Here is a 19037-nt window from a genome sequence, read left to right as displayed (position 1 = left end):
AACCTTTAACTTTGAAAGACCACAACATTACCAAATGCCATATTGGAAGGGGAGAAGGGAAAGTGAGCTGTATGTTCAAAGTGCTGAACTATACCCACAGCTTTGGAATCAGCTTGTCACAAAAGTCAAGACACCAACTATGCAAAGTCCGCAGTTAATATAAGTGATAGGTTACAGGAGATAGTGCAAGTAACAGGGTATGAAAAGTCACCACCTTTGGTAAAACTATGTGGGTGATTCATAAAACTTACATGAAAAATTATTATCACTATTTTCTTTCTCCCATGAACTTAATTATGAGTCAATCAAGAAATTCTGATTTAGCTCTCAGAACTTCTTGAATGTGGGGGAAAAAGATTCCAGGGGAGAAAAAAGTGCCAGCTTCTTGTAGTGTTTGAGTTGGCTCTCTGTCTTGGACTCCCTGTCCATCTTTAGCTGTGAGAAATTATGTTCTCTGTTAATGCTTTCTTTTTAAATACTATATAGTTATACACACACATTATATATGCACACATATTCATAACTGTGAAATTCACATGAAAATATTAAGTATTAAAAAGATATATGTAAATTCAGATTGTGAGCAGCTCAACATGGTCTAAGTTTTACATTGAAATTAAGTCACATTAAAAAACCAAATGCCTTGACATACTCATTTCAGTGGATAAGTGCCATATAAAGATCAGGAGGATGTGAGATGAAGAATGGGTCAATGAATAAAGACATTAAATTGTGGGCATTTTTTCTCTAATGAAAATAAAATCTTTCCCATATTTCTTCTTTTCAAATATTTGTTCCTTTTATCTTTTCCCAAGACTGTCTTTGAATCATGTTTATAAAAATATCAACACTAAAGTTTTATTTAAAATAGGTAAACCTTGGGGCATTTCTGAATACTCTGAGTTACCTATTTAAGTTACTCTAAGCTAGGGTTAAAAATCACTTATTTGCATAGTTCCTTAACCACTGCATACACATTAGCTTATATTCCTTTGTACATGAACCATGACTAATTCTTTATTTCTGTTCAGTGAATGAATGACTGTGAAAGAACAAAATTAAGATATCTTCAAATGTAGTAGACTTTAATATTGTAAGACTTTTTAATTAATATTTTGTGGGAAAAAATTAGGTGAAGGTGGATTTTGTAGATTGGTACTCATTATTTAATAGTTTTAGGATCTTTGAAAGGCATTGTATATCAAAATTCATTATTTCTGAAGTGTTTATAACAGTATGCTATTTCCTTCACATAGATTGTTTTCCCAAAGAAAGAGGTAGTCATTGGTATAAAATGTTTACTTTATTAGATACTTCAGTATCTTTTTAGTAACACAAAGAAACAGAACATGATAATAAATACGTCAGCACCAAAAAAATAGGCAAAGACAGAGAGTGTCATTAGCGGCAGCATGATGGCTTGTGTATTGAATTAAGTCTCTTCAGTGCTCTTAAAAAGAGCAGGAGGATATTTGGGTGTAGCATGACTCATCAGACCTTCATACAGGCATACTTCTAGTCTCTAAAATTTCGTTTGGGAAAAGGTATCATTTATACATTACAACCTGTGAGTAACAGTGTGTGTAAACACAGGAGTGTGTGTAAATGTTGATAATGAATCTGTTTCTTTGTCTTGTGTAGAGTAATAACTTTGAAAATATTTTAAGAAATGTTCTATCTTCCTGCCTGTGGGTATAAAGATGCTCTCTTGCAACTCCAAATATAGCCCTGAAAAAGGTAAAGAAGGTCTGGGTTGATAGGCTTAAATTCTTACCTTTATGTTTATTTGTAACTGGCTACTTGGGACCATAGAGTAGAAATTATCTTTTCATATGTTAGTCAAATAATTCACCAGCTGTTATTTGGAAAGCAGACCAGGGCAAGTTCTAAAGGGGTCAGAGACAACTTCTTCCCTCTGTGTACCGAGGGGAAAAGAAGCCTATCATCTCTTCAGCACCAACCCCAAAGCCTCTTGTGCATCTAATCCAGGCAACCAATTTTCCAGGACCTGCCCACTTATGTTGTCCTTCACAAAGGAACACCTGCTGTCTGCTTCAGCCTGATCAAAACAATTACAAGCCCCATCCACAAGAAAGCAGAACCTCTGGCTTTTAGCACTTGGGATTCCTTAATGACCTTCTTGGGAAATTTTAATCCTGTTTGTGTTGTGTATAAAATACATTTTAATGTACATGTTGGGGATTATATATAAATTAGTAAGCTATATGACTTGCCATTGCTTGTAGACACTGACTTCTGCTACGTTGGATAATGAGGAAGATAATAGTAGTTCAGTGTATGTGAAAAACATTATAGGTAATAATAAGACATTTTGTGTAAAAATGCATATGGTGGTTTTATAAAGATTCATTTTAGCCCATGAAATTAATGTGAATGAATTAATCTATGAAAATATTGAAAAAGCACTACAAAATATTTTTCTGAAAAAACACCTTCATAACAGTGTTTATATGATGTGTATGATAAAGTAAAATTTTTCTAGGGCAAATAGGGTCTATACCCACTGTTCCTTTCCTTGTCTTAATCACATCGCTGTGACTTTAGGTCTGGAGTATTAAAGATAGAAATATTTTTTCAAAGGTTCATTTATAAGGAGAAAGTTTACTTGAAAATTTGGGGTACAGAATGTTGCAGCTTTAGTATCAAGTGTTTTACTTTTTTGGATGAGAGGTCATTTAATCTTTTATGTGACAAATTTTAAGTATATTACATTTAAAGAATATTTTAATACTACATCTTGGTTTTATGTACAAAACTAAACCCTCCTTTCGAGTTTCAAGGCCCTTTATTGTTTCTGAAACATTTACATCATCATGTCACCATATCAGCTCACTAGTCAAGTTATGCAGTATGCTGTGAGATTCACATGAGGAAAATATGATGTCACCTTTAAAAAGAGGCTTTATAATGGGTACTGCATGTAAGATGAATCTTTATGGATAGGTAAGATTTTATAAGTGAGAGAAAAATTACAAGCAGAGGGAAGAGTGCTTTTGCAAAGATACAGCGAAAGAGAAAAGCACAGTGTTTGAAGGAAACGTATATTCATTACTCAACTAACTCATTTAATTATCAACTTTCTAAAAGCCTCTTATACTCATCTGAACTCTGTGTGTTTCTCCTGCCTCATTACTCCTTCCCTTGTTCTGTCATCTATGTGTACTGAACTACTGAAAGTTGCTCAAACCAGTGATACTTTGCCTCAGAGCCTTGTTTACCCCCTCAACCTCCACATCTTCACCTGTCCAACTCCCAAAGAATTTGGCTTAAACTCACTGGAAACCTTCATCAGACCCTCAAGGATGGGTTAGGTGCCCCTGTTCGGGGCTCCTATTGCACCCTGTATTCATCCTATTGAGGTACTTACTGCATTGTAACTGTTTATTGCTCCTTAACGAGGCACAGGCTGTGCTGCATTCACCGTTGTATTCATACTATGTGGAAGACACACAATAAATACTTATGAGTTATATCTAGTCTCAAACATGTGAAACACCTAAACTGATCTAGACATGGGCAAGTCACTGCCTTCAAGGAGCTCATAATCTATTACAGAGGTTCTCAAATTGTGGTTCTTTAGGCCAGTAATATCAGCCTCACTTGGAAACTTGTATTAGGAAATAAAGGGTGGGTGGAGGAATTCTCAGGCCCGACTCCAGAACTACTGGATCAAAAACCCTGGGGGTTAAAACTCAGCATTCTTTTAACAAGGCTTCAAGGATTCTAACACATGCTAAAGTTTGAGAACCACATTGAAGAAAAATAATCTGAAAAAGCTATAATCAACCATACTGACAAAGGACCTGTTTGAGTATTGGTTATTTGTTCCTTAGTTGGGCCTTTGGAGAGCTGTTAAAGGTTTTGAAACAGAAAACTTTTACACTGTAGCAGTATTTTGGAGTTGCAAAAGACTAGAAGCAGAAAGACAGGTTAAGATTCTGGTTTCAGTCTAGCAGTAGGTATCCAAGCCAGAACTATGGCAGTGAGAGCAGGCATTAGTTGCTAGGATCTATTTGTTAGGACACAAAATAGATTCAAAAGAGGAGAGAAGTCACAGGTGACTCCAAACTCCCAACTTTAGAGTACGACAGGGAGTTTTTTGGTTTGTTTGGGTTTTTTTGTTTGTTTGTTTGTTTTTCTGGTGAATGAAAGTAAAGAGATAATGAGTTTCATTTTTAAAGTCTTGTATTCATGTGAGCTACCAGTGGATATTCAAGGGAAAATACTGTGCTTTAGAATTGAAAAGACATTAATGTAAGTTCTGGCTTCACCGCTTACTATTTTTGTAATCTTGGCCAAGAAAACAATCTCTTCTTGCTTCAGTTTCTACACACGTAAATTGGGTTTAATAGTTTACCTCATTAGGCTTTTGTAAGAATGAAAATATAAAGAAAAAGAATGTAACATAGATATGAAGAATCTGGCACAGTGAATTGTTGATGCTTGTGATTATTCAGTAGCTATTAACGTGGACAAGCTAAACAGTTGGAAATAACTCTAGAGTTATTGATAGGAAGCAGGAATGGTAGAAAGATTTGGGAATCATGCAGGAAGTTGTTGGTGAAAGCTTTTGACAGAGATTATTGTAAGAAGACAGCATGAAGTATTAGAAAGGTGTGTAACACTTAGCCTAGAGGAAACAGGTACACTTATTGGTAGGGAAGAGGAAGAAAAGATGGAGGACAGGTAGGCAGAGATGTAACAGAACCATGTTATTTTACTCAAACTAATCTTTATCATCTATTTTCATGTTCCTACCCACTCTGTTTTAGAGTTGGAATGTATTGTGACTGAAAGTTACCTAATTATTTGACCTATGCAAGAATATTGAAACATCTCTTGATATTTATCTGTTTCACAAGTCAGCCAAATTCTTTTTTGGATATCTTTGACTATTAGAATATTTTTCATCTCTGGATGTGGTGGTTCATGCCTATAATCCCAGCACTTTGGGAGGCCAAGATGGGGAAATTTCTTGAACCCAGGAGTTAGAGCCCAGCCCTGGCAACATAGTGAGACCCTCATCTCTACAAAAAAATAAAAATTAGGCAGTCATGGTAGTGTACACCTGTAGTTTCAGCTACTCTGGAGGCTGAGATGGGAAGATTGCTTGAGCCTAGGAGGTCAAGGCTGCATTGAGCCATGGTGGTGCCACTGCACTCTAGCCTGGGCAACAGAGTAAAACCCTGTCTCAAAAAAAAAAAAAAAAAAAAAAAAATTCTTTAAATTTTGCACCTTATTTAATTCCTTCCAATATTAGCAGCTTACACTCTTATATTAGTTATTATTATATTAGTAACCACTAGGACCTCTTCTTCCTTCTTTCAAAACTCTCTCTACCTGCTAGTATATACTTTGATTACAGCCAGTGGAAAGAGTACTTTACAGCCATTCTACGTATTACTGTTAAATCTTTACATGGTTTCTAATTTAAGTTTCACACACTGAATATTTTTAAACCACAACCAGAAACTTAAATGAAAAAATGGAAAACTAACCTAGAAAAATGATTAACGGCCAAGCACAGTGGCTCAACGCCTATAATCCCAGCACTTTGGGAGGCCACGGTTGGCAGATCACCTGAGGTCGGGAGTTTGAGACCAGCCTGACCAACATGGAGAAAACCTGTCTCTACTAAAAATACAAAATTAGTCAGGTGTGGTAGTGCATGCCTGTAATCCTAGCTACTTGGGAGGCTGAGACAGGAGAATCACTTTGAACCCGGGAGGCGAAGGTTACAGTGAGCCAAGATCGCACCATTGCACTCTAGCCCAGGCAACAAGAGTGAAACTCTGTCTCAAAAAAAAACCAGAAAGAAAAAAAGAAAAGAAAAATGATTAACACGTATTTATATATTTTATGTGGCTAAAGGTATGTTAGAATATCCCAGAGACTGGAATTATTTCTACTGGAGCTCTAGCACCATGTCATATTTGACTTCTAGTAGAACATGACCAAAACCAATAAATGGGGGGAAAGTGTTAAGAGTTATATTTGGTAAAGAAGATAGAAATGATTCAAATTTAAGGAGTTTGAGAGAGGACTAAGGAAAAAAAGGACTATTCAAATGAGAAAGGCACAGCTCTGGTTGCTGTTTATGTGTATACAAGTACTAGGATGGGACTGATATAGCTAAAACCTACGTATGTTATTAAGAAAAATGTTACACATAGGCTGTAAATTACTCAGTAGGCTTCATTCCTATTTAATAATTTCTAAGTGAAACTGATTTAATACTTAAGTGGAGTATCTACTGAGATCATTCACTGAATCAAAAATCAGTGGATAGTATAGTTCTTGACTTATTGAGTACACCTGAATAATAAATTTATATTCTCTCTTGTCAATCATCAAGGTATAATGCATAGAGCAGATTTTACTTCTCCGTCACCACCTTTTTGTGTTTTAAATAGTAGTGTTGCCTTTCTGGTTCTGCAGTTTTGGTAGAAATTTTCCATCCATATCAAACAGTCCTGATTAGGTAATTCATAAAATTTATTATTTTCTAATTGGAATGTTGCTATTCATAGACTAGGTTCATGTATTTTGTTGGTTTTGTTTGTTTACAAGAGTAACTCACACTTATTGCCAAAAGTTTAGGAAATAAAAGTATAAAGAAGAAAGTATATATTGCAAGTCCTTACTCCCTTTAACTGAACCACCATTAATGGTGTTTTCTATATTTATGTACATTCTTTAACGAAAGTGGAATTAAATTATGTTTGCTATTTTGGAACTTACTCTTTTTTTTACACAATTTTTATATCCCTTACTCATGGATACATTTACATAATGTACAATTTTTGGTTGATTGAAACAGTACTGTGACACATATGTTGCACATTTATTTTTGTGCTTTTATCCAATCATTTCCTTAAGGTAGTGGAAGTAGAATTTGGGAGCCAAAGATATGTAATATACAGTCTTGATGTATATTTCTTTGCTTTTGTTTTAAACATTGTTAATGTCATGTAAATAATAAAAGGCTGATTTAAAAATAGTAAAATTAGATACCCAAATTTTCTGCCATTAAATAACTTTCAGCTGTAAAATTAAAATCCACCCAAATGAATTTTCTTATCAGAAACCAATTCTACTTTCTGATAGAAAAGCAATTCTAAGCTGGGCACGGTGGCTTATGCCTGTAATCCCAGCACTTTGGGAGGCCACGGTGGGTGGATCACGAGGTCAGGAGATCGAGACCATCCTGGCTAACACGGTGAAATCCCGTCTCTACTAGAAATACTGAAACTACAAAAATACAAAAATTAGCCAGGCGTGATGGCAGGCGCCTGTAGTCCCAACTACTTGGGAGGCTGAGGCAGGAGAATGGCGTGAACGCGGGAGGCGGAGCTTGCAGTGAGCAAAGATCGTGCCACTGCACTCCAGCCTGGGCGACAGAGCGAGACTCTGTCAAAAAAAAAGGCAATTCTATTTTTTGGAATTGTTTTCTTGAAAAGAGCACATAGAAAGTGTGAAAGAATAGGATGAATCAAATTGCACTAAAAATTTCATAGGAAAATACCATCTAGCCTTAAAAATCTTCAAATTTTGTAATAAGTAAAATGAAAAGAAATTGGTGAGTAGAAATCAATGTGTAAATCGAGAATAGATGTGCTGGAAAAAAGATTATGGCCATCACATTGACCACTTTAGTATAGTTAGCAATTATTTGAGTGAATAATTAAATAATAAAATGTGGTTATCATTAATAAGTTGTTCCCAAACTCTTTGTATAAGTAGTATGTTTTCTCCCCCCAAACTTGTAATTCAAAATGTGCATTCATATTTTTTTTGGCAAGCAAAATGAACCCTTGGATTTGAACTCCCTTTGCTTTAACTCTTGGCTGTACAGATACTGCACAGCTATCAGAGGAATCAGAATCAATGTAATATACCTTTGGGCACATAATAGTCCCCACTTACATGTAAGGGGAGGCATTTGACCAGTTCCATTACTGTAGTTGATCCACATTAATGTGATTTAAAAAAACAAAACAAAACAAAAAAAAACTGGCAGTCTCATTCAGGTTATCCAAGTATAATGATCATTTTGATTCATATCTGAGACCCCCTGAGATTTTAAGCATTATAACATCTCACTTCTTGTTTGTTCTAACTTCACCAACACTTAATTCAGCTATAGTTGATGTTGCAATTTAGATGAATGCTTGTTAAATATACAAAAGTCCCCATTCCATAATAGCCGCATTCCAGATTACCTCTTCTTCATAGTCTGGTCTATGCTGCTTTTGGTGGAAGTGCTCATTCTCTCCGGCTTGACAAATATCTCCCAGTCAAAAACATGATTATTATTAAAGACAAAAGGCACTAATTATCTTTAACTTGGATGCCTAGGAAGAAACTGTATCACTGTTCAGACCATTTGCTAAATCCTACGTGCAATTCAGGATAAATTTTGACCTAGTGTGTTTATATAACACATCCTGGAAAAGTATAATCCATTAGGGTTTGGGATAAAAGGTTCTTCTCTCTTTTAAATGTGAAATGTTTTTTTTTTTTTTTTAAAAACAACTTGGAATAATAGACATTTTAATGTGTTTCTTTAAAGCATAGTTTCTAGGATTTCAGTTACTTGATACTGCATCACTAGTCCGTTTTCAAAGCAAAGTAACAAAAATTATTCTATGTTCAGAATTTTAAAAGGATGAAGAGTGAAGTAATTTTAACGGGATGCAGTTGAGCCCGATTTCAAGACATTTATCAAGTACTTTGATTTTAATTACACAATATGTTTTTAGGTGATATTCAAATAGGATGACTTCATTAAATTTAGCACATTATATTTTAAGTTTATAGGGTTGTTTGGAACACATTTCCAATAGCTGCTTCATTGGAGTAGTGTTACCTTGTTATTTTTGTTCTGTCTTTATAGCATGGTAAAAGGCTTATTGTATTGCTGCTCTTGTCCATGCATAAGAATGTTGCCTTGGTATGTCAGTACCAGCTATTGGTAGTAAAATATCAGTCTAATTTAGAGACACTGGTACCACTTATCTCTAAAAGATGGTGATGAGTAAGCTTGTGGTGTAGTTTGTAAGCTGAGGACATTGCCAAATCCTTGTTTTCAGGCATATAGATTTTTAACTATACTGGTGAACAGAGCTTGGATCTAGACCTAGCAGCTGAGCCGCATTAATGGTGACATAATTTCATTACATTCTGAAGTACTCCATTGGTAGGATACCATTTTAGTCTTTGCTTTGACATGGTAAATGTCCATTATGTTGTCTCATAATGATATGGACTAATGCAATAACATGGTTAATCAATTCAAAGATAAAATTTCTTGAGTATGTATCTCCTGAAAATTGATAGGATGGTACACCAATTATGTGACTTTTTTTTTTTTTTACTAATCTTATTAAAGGGGGAGAACATTAAATCTTTGAATACTGTACCTCAATTTTATTGTAATGATTTTGCTGGTTACCAGGTGGGGTGGCAGTTGAAAAATTTGGTGAATGCACTACGAGAGGACCCGAGTGGTGTTATCTTAACTTTGAAAAAGCGACCTCAGAGCATGCTTACCTCAGCACCAGCTTTACTGAAAAATATGAGATGGAAGCCCCTTGCTCTGCAGGTAATGAAGCTTAATCATAAGTCATACACCATCATTTTAGCCATAGATTATCTCAGTAATGCTTCTTTATTGTGCCTCATCTCAGCAGCATATGGATTAATCTTGTATGCTTTTGAAAAGTTGTTTGTGAAATGATCTCTTCACAGCTATTCTAATAGGCTTAATTGTGATGAAATCCGAGAGTATCTAAAACCCAAATGAAAAACAACTCTGCCTTAATTTGTAAACATTTAAAGCATAATTCCAAAAGGTCACAATTTATTTCATTCCAAAATATGAATAGAATGAAAATAAGATGGTTCATTTTTATGATATGATCTTCTATTTTTTGTTATACCCACATACTCTTTTAGAAGAAGCGAAGTGATAGTTTATAGAATTCTTTTAAATCAGTTCATTAAATAGTAGTAGTAATTTATAAACAGTAGGACAATGAAATTTTATATTAGTAATTAAAATGCACCTAGTACACACTAGATGCAGTGACTCACACCTGTAATTCCAGCACTTTAGGAGGCTGAGGCAGGTGGATCACTTGAGGCCAGGAGTTCAAGACCAGCCTGGGCAACATAGCATAACCCCATCTGTACAAAAAATTAAAAACTTAGCCAGGCATGGTGGTATGCACCTGTAGTCCCAGCTACTTGGGAGGCTGAGGCAGGAGGATCATGTGAGCCCAGGAGTATGAGGTTGCAGTGAACTATGATCATGCTACTGCACTCCAGCCTGGGCAACAGAGACTCCATCTCTTAAAAAGAAATGTGCCTTGTACATTCCTCCTGACTGATCGTTTTTCTCTTTCCACCTTGTAAGGTGGCAAAAATAAGGAAATTGTTGCACTAGAATTTTTGCATTTTTCTTCAGCATGAAACATCACTCTTCAGCATGAAATGTTGCTCTTAACATTGATAACATATTTATTAAGCATTATCTTCAAAGTTATAAAAATACGATTCTGATTGATGAAAGGCAAGGATGTAATGAATTTTCTTCTACTTCAGTCAGGATATAATTTTTAAACTTAAGTAATTTTTGTCCTTCACAAAATGTGCATTTTTAAAATGAGACTATTACCTTTTCTTAGAAGTTAATTAAAAAAAAATTAGATTGCCCATTGAACTGGAACATGGCCCATTATTCATATTAAAAAGGAAAGCAGTATATGAAATGCATTATTGTCACTGCTATGTAAATTGTTATTAAGCTCTATATTAGTACCTTTTATTATTCATAGATTTTTTTCCTAAGAATCAAAATTCTCTGTTATACATGAATGGCTTTATAGATTATAATGATTTCTCATTGTTTGAAACTTTACTACTTATTGGCCGTTGGCATTATACTTAAGTAATATAAAAACGCATATATGTGTCAACATTAAGGCCTTTAACATTTTAATGTGAATCTGTTTTTCAAGTTAATATATGTAAAACTGAATTAACATGTCCAAATCCATTTGACTTGCATATATGTTTATTTTAAAAGATACTTGATGATCATTACAGTTCAGAGGTCAGTGTTTGCCTCATTATCGAAGTCATAGATGAGTAGATCAGACTTTCCCATTACATCATTTTTTTTCTCACTGCGTTATAATTTGCTTTGTTCCCCCTGGAGTTTCCTATTGCCATGTCTTCCCCAAAGATCCTTCTTCAAAGTGTAAGGGTGTGGAAACCCTGAAAAAGAGGCCTGTACTTTCAGTCATTAGGTTATCTTCTCTATATATATGAGGTGAAATTTAATACCTCTTCTTTAGTCCCTCATATTTCACATTAAACACCGAAAATACCCTAGTTTCTTGTTGATCCATGCACTCTGAAGGATTATCTCTAGCACATGCGTTTGTAATCTATTCCCCTGTTATATTCTTTTCCACATGCACAAACTGAAGTGGAGAGTTAAGGTAATGACAGTACCCAGTTAAGAATCATTTTTATATAAAATGCTAAAATAACTGAAAGACCAACTTTTTTGTTACATATACATTTGGTATATGTATTCAAACCTAGAGAAAAAGGACTTGAATTTTAAAAATTACCTTCATATCATTCCTTACCCTGTAAGTGCCTTACTCTTAAGGTACTGTTTCTAGATCCATTCCAAATTCTGAGAAATGTGCCTCATCAGATCACTAATTATTTTTATTCGTCATTGCTTATTCAGCTATGCTGCATGTATTTGTAAATTTACTTTTTCACAGTGCTGAAATCTGAAAAGGAGGAAATCAGCATTATATAAGTGCTATATCTATTGACATTTTTGTAAATTTGTCATTTCAGCTGAATTTGGTTCACCTAAAATCTATTGGCCAAAGTCAACCACCAATAGATAAATAATACTATTGGTTGGGGGAGGGGAGACTGCTTCTAACATTTTTGAAAATTACTTCAGTTGTTGCCTTTTTACAGAGCAGAGGAAAGAGTACTGGCATTAATTAAATATTTTCTAGTGGCTAAAACAAGGTCTTAGGAGTGAGGACAATGGATAAGTCCTCTAACATACCACACCACTACCGAATCTCCCTGAAGAAGACCTGAAATTGAACCATTACAGAATTCTTCATTGATCTTAAAGTTCTGGCTTATGCTAAAATGCAAAGACACCTGAAAACATAATGAAAACTATCTAGTCAAAATTTTTATAGATCATAGATTTTGATACAAAAGATAGACAAAATCTCAAGATACCAGGATCTGGAGGATGAAGGTACACTGTCTCCAGAGGGGGAAAAGTTAAAGAAATACTAAGATGAGAAGATCTTGAAGGCAGTTTTGCATAAAATCATTACTTTATCTCAGGTCACCTTTTCTTCCTAGTACCTAAGGAACTACCTCAGACGTGAAACGTAACTGCTAAACGTAGTAACAATCCTCTGCATAGACAAGAGTGCCATTTTTATTGTATTCTTCCTTTTGGTAGGTGCAGAAATACACTGGAGCCAAAATGCCCATCAACTCATTCAAACATAAATCTTCAGCATTCAAACTTGAAAAAATGGAAATGAGGTTATTTCTTTTTTCACAGGGTGTACCAGTAGTCTACCAAGAATTATTTAAAATAGAGGATACAAAAGGAAAGAATCTGTGGCATTTATTTAACTCAATATGTCTATTTAATCTTTTTGAAAATACTATCCCAGGCTTAATTTACCTGATAGCATTTATAGATAAAATATAGGAAAGTTTGTAGTAGTATGAAGGTAGGCACTAATACATGTATCTTTTTAATGAACAAGTTTATCCTAACATAAGAAATAATAATTTTTTAAACTTATAAGGAATTGTTTTTAGCTATACAAATAAAACAATCTTATGTATCCTAAGGTAGAAGATTGTCAAAGAATATCACATGTTTTAATTAAAGTAGTAGTTTTATTTCTAAAAATACTAAAAGCATAGTGACTTCCAATATTGATTAACTACGGTGATGAATTTTGATTTGGATTTTCTTTTGAAATTCATTGATGAAATTATAGCCAAATAAACAAAAGCATACAATTCAACTTCATACTCACAGAGCAATTTCATTAGTACATTTCATTAAATTGGCAACTCTTTTGATGAATTCCTGATTTCTCAAATATTTTGTGATAGAACAGAAGGACTTAAACATCCCTTAGTCAGATACTACAAGCAAATTTAATAATACCTGGAACCTTTAATTCTGTTGTCATTTTCACCCATTTGTAAAAAGCAGAGATGTCTCATCTGAGATAGAATCTCTTATTCTAAGAAAACAAACCAGGGATTCCTTGCTTTCTGGGAGCTGCTTTTCAAAACATCTTTTTAGTGGCACTCTACTAATTTTCTGCATTTTGGTAAGCATGGTGATTGCTTATCATCAATTTCTTCTAATTCAAAGAAAAAAAAACCTCAGAGAACTGTGGATAAACCTCAAGGTATATGTTTAGATGTTTGTGGTTTTAAATTAATATGTGTAGGCCACGAGCATAGATGAGTGGTGTCCCTTTCTTCTTATGAGAGATATGTGGAAGAATTATCTGGACACTGCCAAGAATGTTTCTTGGAATCATCACTGGGAATCAACGATTTTTAAAACATTTAAAAACCCAGCTTTTTTTTTTTTTTTTTTTTTTGGTGAGAATGCATCTCAGAAATGATCAGTAAGATCAGTGCTGGAATTCTCAACATAATGACATATATTGTTCAAGACATTTTTATATAAAATAACATCAAGCTGTAACATTATAATTATGTTCCTAAATTGTATTCTCATTTATAAATCTCTCAATTGATGCCATAGTTGCTTGTACGATTTTGTGTTTTTCCATTTAAATTTTATTGTTTAGCATTACCTTGATGCCATTTTTACAGCACATTTAAATAACTTTGAGCAGAAAATAAATAGAAAAGAGTCATAACAGTCGATTTTGTCTATCAGCTGGTGTAACAACTGGAGAATGTTGATTGCATTCAATTTCAAATACATACAGATATGAATGATTAAAGTCATTCTGGAAAAATCAAAATACATAAGTAACAATAAAATTTAATATTCAAGTTGCAGGTCGATGTGCCTGAAAAAAAAATTAGTGACAAAAAAATGTATATGTTTCTGCGAGTTTTGTTTTAAAGAGAGCAATAACTAGTATTAGGCATGGCCCTAGAGAAGAAAATAAAATTTTAACTAAAAATGTAATTGTGCTGACTGGGAGCCAGAAACAACTGTATGTTTTACATACTCAAATGAGTAAATAGCTGTAAGTAATTGTCAAATTTTAGCTCACCAGTGTTTAAGCAAATCAGTCAAAGGACCTAAGTCACATTTGTATTTTTGAGCCACATGCTTTCAAGATTTTAATAGTGGCTACAGATAATCACCTATAATGTAGAAATTGTCTATTCTTTCTTTAGTTAACATCCCAAAAATGATGTTTACTGTAATTTGAAAAAATGGAAGTCCAGTTTTAATGTTGCTGTTTAATTATGCCCATAAGGCTGGACAATGCAGGATTGAAGACACTAGTGTTAGCCTCAATACAATGTGCAATATTTCATGATTTGATGGAAAAAGCCGTTTTATAATGTGACTCTTAAGTCTTTATTAGTTATATGCTGTATAAGTAATACATATTTTAGGCATATATATCTGTATTTTTAAACCTAGGTAGATATGGTTTCCTGATCAAATCTGTGGTCGGAAAAAACACTTGTTTTCTCTGTATTCTGACAGGAAAGGAAAAATTATATGCTTATAAAAGGAGACTCAAACCTTTTGTATTTATAAATTTGCATTCTAGAAAAAGCTGTGAAAGAACTGAGAGTGGGAGAATTTTGAATATATGTATTTCCCTTGCTTCAGTTCTTTTCAAATAATTGACTACTTATGAAAAGCTTGGCCAGAAAAAAGTATTCTCAATAATTTTCCAAATTAGATTTAACCTTCTTTACATGGTCAAGAAACTACAAAATTATATATGAATTCTTGCCGCTTAAAATTCAGGATACATTTTCTCTGAAGCGTTTGCTTAGATTATTAGAGAGTCAATATAAAATAATGTTCTTGTACTAGTGTTGGGAATTAAAAATGTGTTTGAACTGAGTAAGGACTTATGTGAATGTTCTGTGCTAGAATGATGGGGTATTGTGATCCATTTGAGTCTGTGTTTATTCCCAAGAGCGAATAAAATAAATGGCCAGGTTTTATACTTGATGTAATTATTTGTATTTCAGTGGGTATTTCCCCACTGGAAGGCAAAGCAAGTTCTGTGTGATCTTGGCATTAGTGAATTTTAGAGCTAACTACATAAATGTATAATGCACTGTTTTAATCTTTTAACGTTGGAGTTGTTTTTATGCCATTGGTTTCATTCAAGCTCTATCAAAGCTGGGTCACTTGATAGAAAGAGGGACAACTAAATTAAGATATGCTTGCCCAGAGATGTTAAAATGTAAAATGTTTTGAGGAAAACCTCAACGTCAAATGTAGTTTCTTAAGTATAGAAGTTCTTTTCTCATGGTCTTTAAGACTATAGAGATTTCACAGGTACACGAATACCTTCCATATGTGCTCAGTTACCTTAGAGATGTTAAAATTGGGGCACACAAAGAAAAGACCTCAGCAATCAGAGGCTTTAAAGTGAGACCTGAACCATCAGAGGATTTAAAGCTTTAGCTTACAGAATTTTATTTTACAGCAATCACAATCTTCCAATGATGTTTAAGCTGGATGAGTAGGATATTATTGCTGAAGTTATCACTAATAATTCAGAGGAAAGTTTGTGTCATACCCTGTTTTAGGACACAATTTTGAAGTATTTATACATTCAAACTGACAGTATGAAAAATATAAGTTTTACCTAGAAGATTTCTAACAGTAGCAAATTGACAGTAGTACGTTATCCTTAATTGACCTAAGGTTATAAATATATGTTTGAAGAGATACATATGATCATTTTATTTAGGATTTGGACATTTTAAGAGATGCATGCCAGTGCCCCCAGAAATCTATCATAGACTTGTTTTACAAGAGTCACAACATACATGCAAATGTGTCTTCCCTGTTGGAGTCTCATTGAATATGTGGAAGGAGAGCTTCATCTCAAAAGGACCATTGAAATGAAAACTAAATGGTATGACAAAGTCCTTCCAGAAAATAAACCCCTTTGGATGGAATCAAAAATGGATCTATATCATACTTGATTACATACCACAGAAGATCAAGTTATGCTGAAGCTTCATGTTTACTTTAAATAACAAGATGTAATCCTAAAACAATCCCCTTGTATTGTATCCATTTTATCCATAGTGTTGATAGTTCTAATTTTCTTCCCATTCAAATTTTGTCAATACAGGAGAAAGTCAAAATGATAAAAGAATGTTACTCTTTAATTCTACTTTTTTTCTTAAATTGAAATTTATTTGTAGTGCAACAGTAACTACTTTTCTTATACTGTATTCTAAACAAATGATTATAAGTAAATGTTGCCAGGATAGGAGAAGCTATCTTTTTGTATTACATCCTCCTCATTAGATTTTTTTTTTCAATCTAAGGAATATGCCTGTGCTGAAAGAATTCTGTGTTTTGAGTTGAGGGAAGCTAAATTTGTTACTTTCTGTGCATTATCACAAACTTAAGTGGCTATTGGTGGTAGGTGTATTTTTAATGCCTCTTGTTACAACTAGGAATTTCTCACTGATAATTTTAGCTAATTACATCATTTATTCTGTACTTGATTTGGTCAAATTTTACTTGTCTTTCTAATGTTCTTTAATGCCTTTTTCATTCATTTAGTCATTTGAGTTTTTGCTCTTTCAATTTTTGTCCAAAGTTAGAAAATGTTTAAAGAGATTATAATTTTAAATTATCACAAAGACCCCTTTGGGTTAAGTAGTTATTTTTATTTTCCCATGAAGGTTGTACTTTACTAAACTTTATTTTTCCATCGCTTAATGTCTAGTTTTTTAAATATGAATTTCAAAACGAATGTTTATTATTTAGCTTGGATTAGCTTGTTAAAAAGAGCACAATTAGTAGAGAGAAATATACTGAATATATTGAATATTTACAATGAACTTTACTTGGCACAAGGCATACTGATGAGCCAGATAGTATTTCCATGATAAACCAGTTGAAATATTTTCTGTGACTTACCAGTCAATAAAATAACAAGCCAGATGAGTTAAGCAACAGGATTGACTAATTTCTTTTTTCTCTGAAGTAATATTTTTTTCAACCAGTTCAATTAATTGAACCAGCATGGCATAATCAAACCTGTTATGTATTTAAGCATATTTAAGAATCTTTTCCCTCTATGTATGTGCTAATTTGGCTAATAACATTAACTGATGACATTGATAGGGACTGTTTGCTAAAAATAGAAACCTAGAGAAATAGCAGTTTGAAGGAAATTGAGGGCTAATAATTACATTTCTTGGAAGGGAAAAGACATAGGTACCCTAGGTAGACAATGCTGGTAATAATTCAGGCAGAATAAAATATTCCCCTGGTCATTACCTCACACTTCAGGTGTATCTATTTTAAAATGTGCTTGTAACCATTAACTGCTACTATTTCCTTCCTTCCTTTTTGTTTGGGGAGAAGAAGGGTAGGTACTAACCAGAAAAAATTATCTTTAGTTCTGTAGATGGTAAAAGTAAAGAAGAAAAGTCCTCAAAATAGAATAGTGACTCCACGAGAGAGGGAAGACAATAAAAATTTAAGTTTGATTATGTTTACATGCTTATGTTTTTAGAACTTGATTTTAAGTTCATTTACAGTGTTAGGATATTTAAAAGTAAGAAAGCTATTAGAACATTTTAAAAGTATACTGAATATTAGTTTTTCTCTCACGGTGTATCTGTTTAAAAGAATTGGAAAATAATATTCTGTTAAATGAATGTTTTCTTTGCTACATTTCTATTATGGTAAAATTTTGGTCAGATTTATTGTTTAGCATCATCTGTATTTAAAACCAAGATGTCCTGACAGAGAGGAAAACAGTTATAAACAGAGTCACATCACAGTGATTGTATGTATGTATTGTTGAATCTGCCATTCAAGGATTTGTTGTAGAGGCATGAAATGCATCCTTAGAAATAAAATAATTATTTATTTCCTTGGGATTTATGGTATTCATCAGTACAGGTGACTCCTATGATTACCTATATAATCTCAGGATTTTCCATTGCCTCAAGTTTTGTTTCTAAAAGACAGGAATAGTTGAACTGGACCCTATGCCAAAATTAGCATAGTAAAACATAATCTTTACTGTGTAATTTTATAATATCTTACAATTCTTCAATTAACATGTAAAACTTCTGACCTTTTTTAAAATATCATATAAGGTGGAATATTGTAAACTCCCAAATTACATTATCATTCCTTTTCCCTTTCTCTCTCTCTTTCTTTAATTTCTACTTCACTACATTAAAATTTAACTGTCATTTTGGTAGGATGTGTGATTTCAAGCTATTAAGGTGAGCTGTGTAACAGGGAAGGTCAAAACCATGAACTGAGTCCTAAATTATGTAGCCTACCCCAGTGACTTACATTGTACTTTCCATTGTATTTATGCTTGGCTTTTTAAACAAATTTTGTTTATCTGTACAAAAGTATTGTCACAATATAAAATAGTTGTAATATGCCACTTTTTGAGTGTCTAGCAATGCATATTAAAACAATAGAACTGTGAGTCTATATAAATATGCTAAGAGAGTTTTCATACTGGCTAAAATGGCAACATCTTGTCATGTGAAGATACAGTTCATTTGTGATCATTATTTTTGTGTTTGTGATTACATTAAAATTTTATTTTTAATATGTTAATTGTATACATAGCTAATCATTAAGATCTGTAAGATAAACATAAAACTTGTGAATTTTAGTTTCACTTCAGGATAATTTCACAAACCACTAGATTATTTTCAAATGCTGTGAAGCTTGGAATTGG

General features: G+C 33.4%; 1 protein-coding gene across 8 annotated transcripts in view; it reads left to right on the top strand.

The window, feature by feature from the left end:
• CNKSR2 (connector enhancer of kinase suppressor of Ras 2) overlaps positions 1 to 19037 on the top strand; it is a 295703-nt gene that overhangs the window by 150745 nt on the left and 125921 nt on the right. For 4 of the 8 annotated variants that reach the window (XR_004180565.1, XR_004180564.1, XM_017954068.3 and 1 more), the window contains exon 9: positions 9479 to 9625. The exons of the other annotated variants lie outside the window; for them this stretch is intronic. Coding sequence is in view for 2 of the 4 variants with exons in the window: in XM_017954068.3 (XP_017809557.1) it covers positions 9479 to 9625 (147 nt within the window). In the remaining 2 variants the exon portion in view is untranslated. The remainder of the gene's footprint in view (positions 1 to 9478; positions 9626 to 19037) is intronic. 8 annotated transcript variants of the gene reach the window in all.

Source organism: Papio anubis, chromosome X (genome assembly GCF_008728515.1).
Source record: "Papio anubis isolate 15944 chromosome X, Panubis1.0, whole genome shotgun sequence".
Taxonomy (NCBI): domain Eukaryota; kingdom Metazoa; phylum Chordata; class Mammalia; order Primates; family Cercopithecidae; genus Papio; species Papio anubis.
This window is presented reverse-complemented; position numbering and strand designations above follow the sequence as displayed.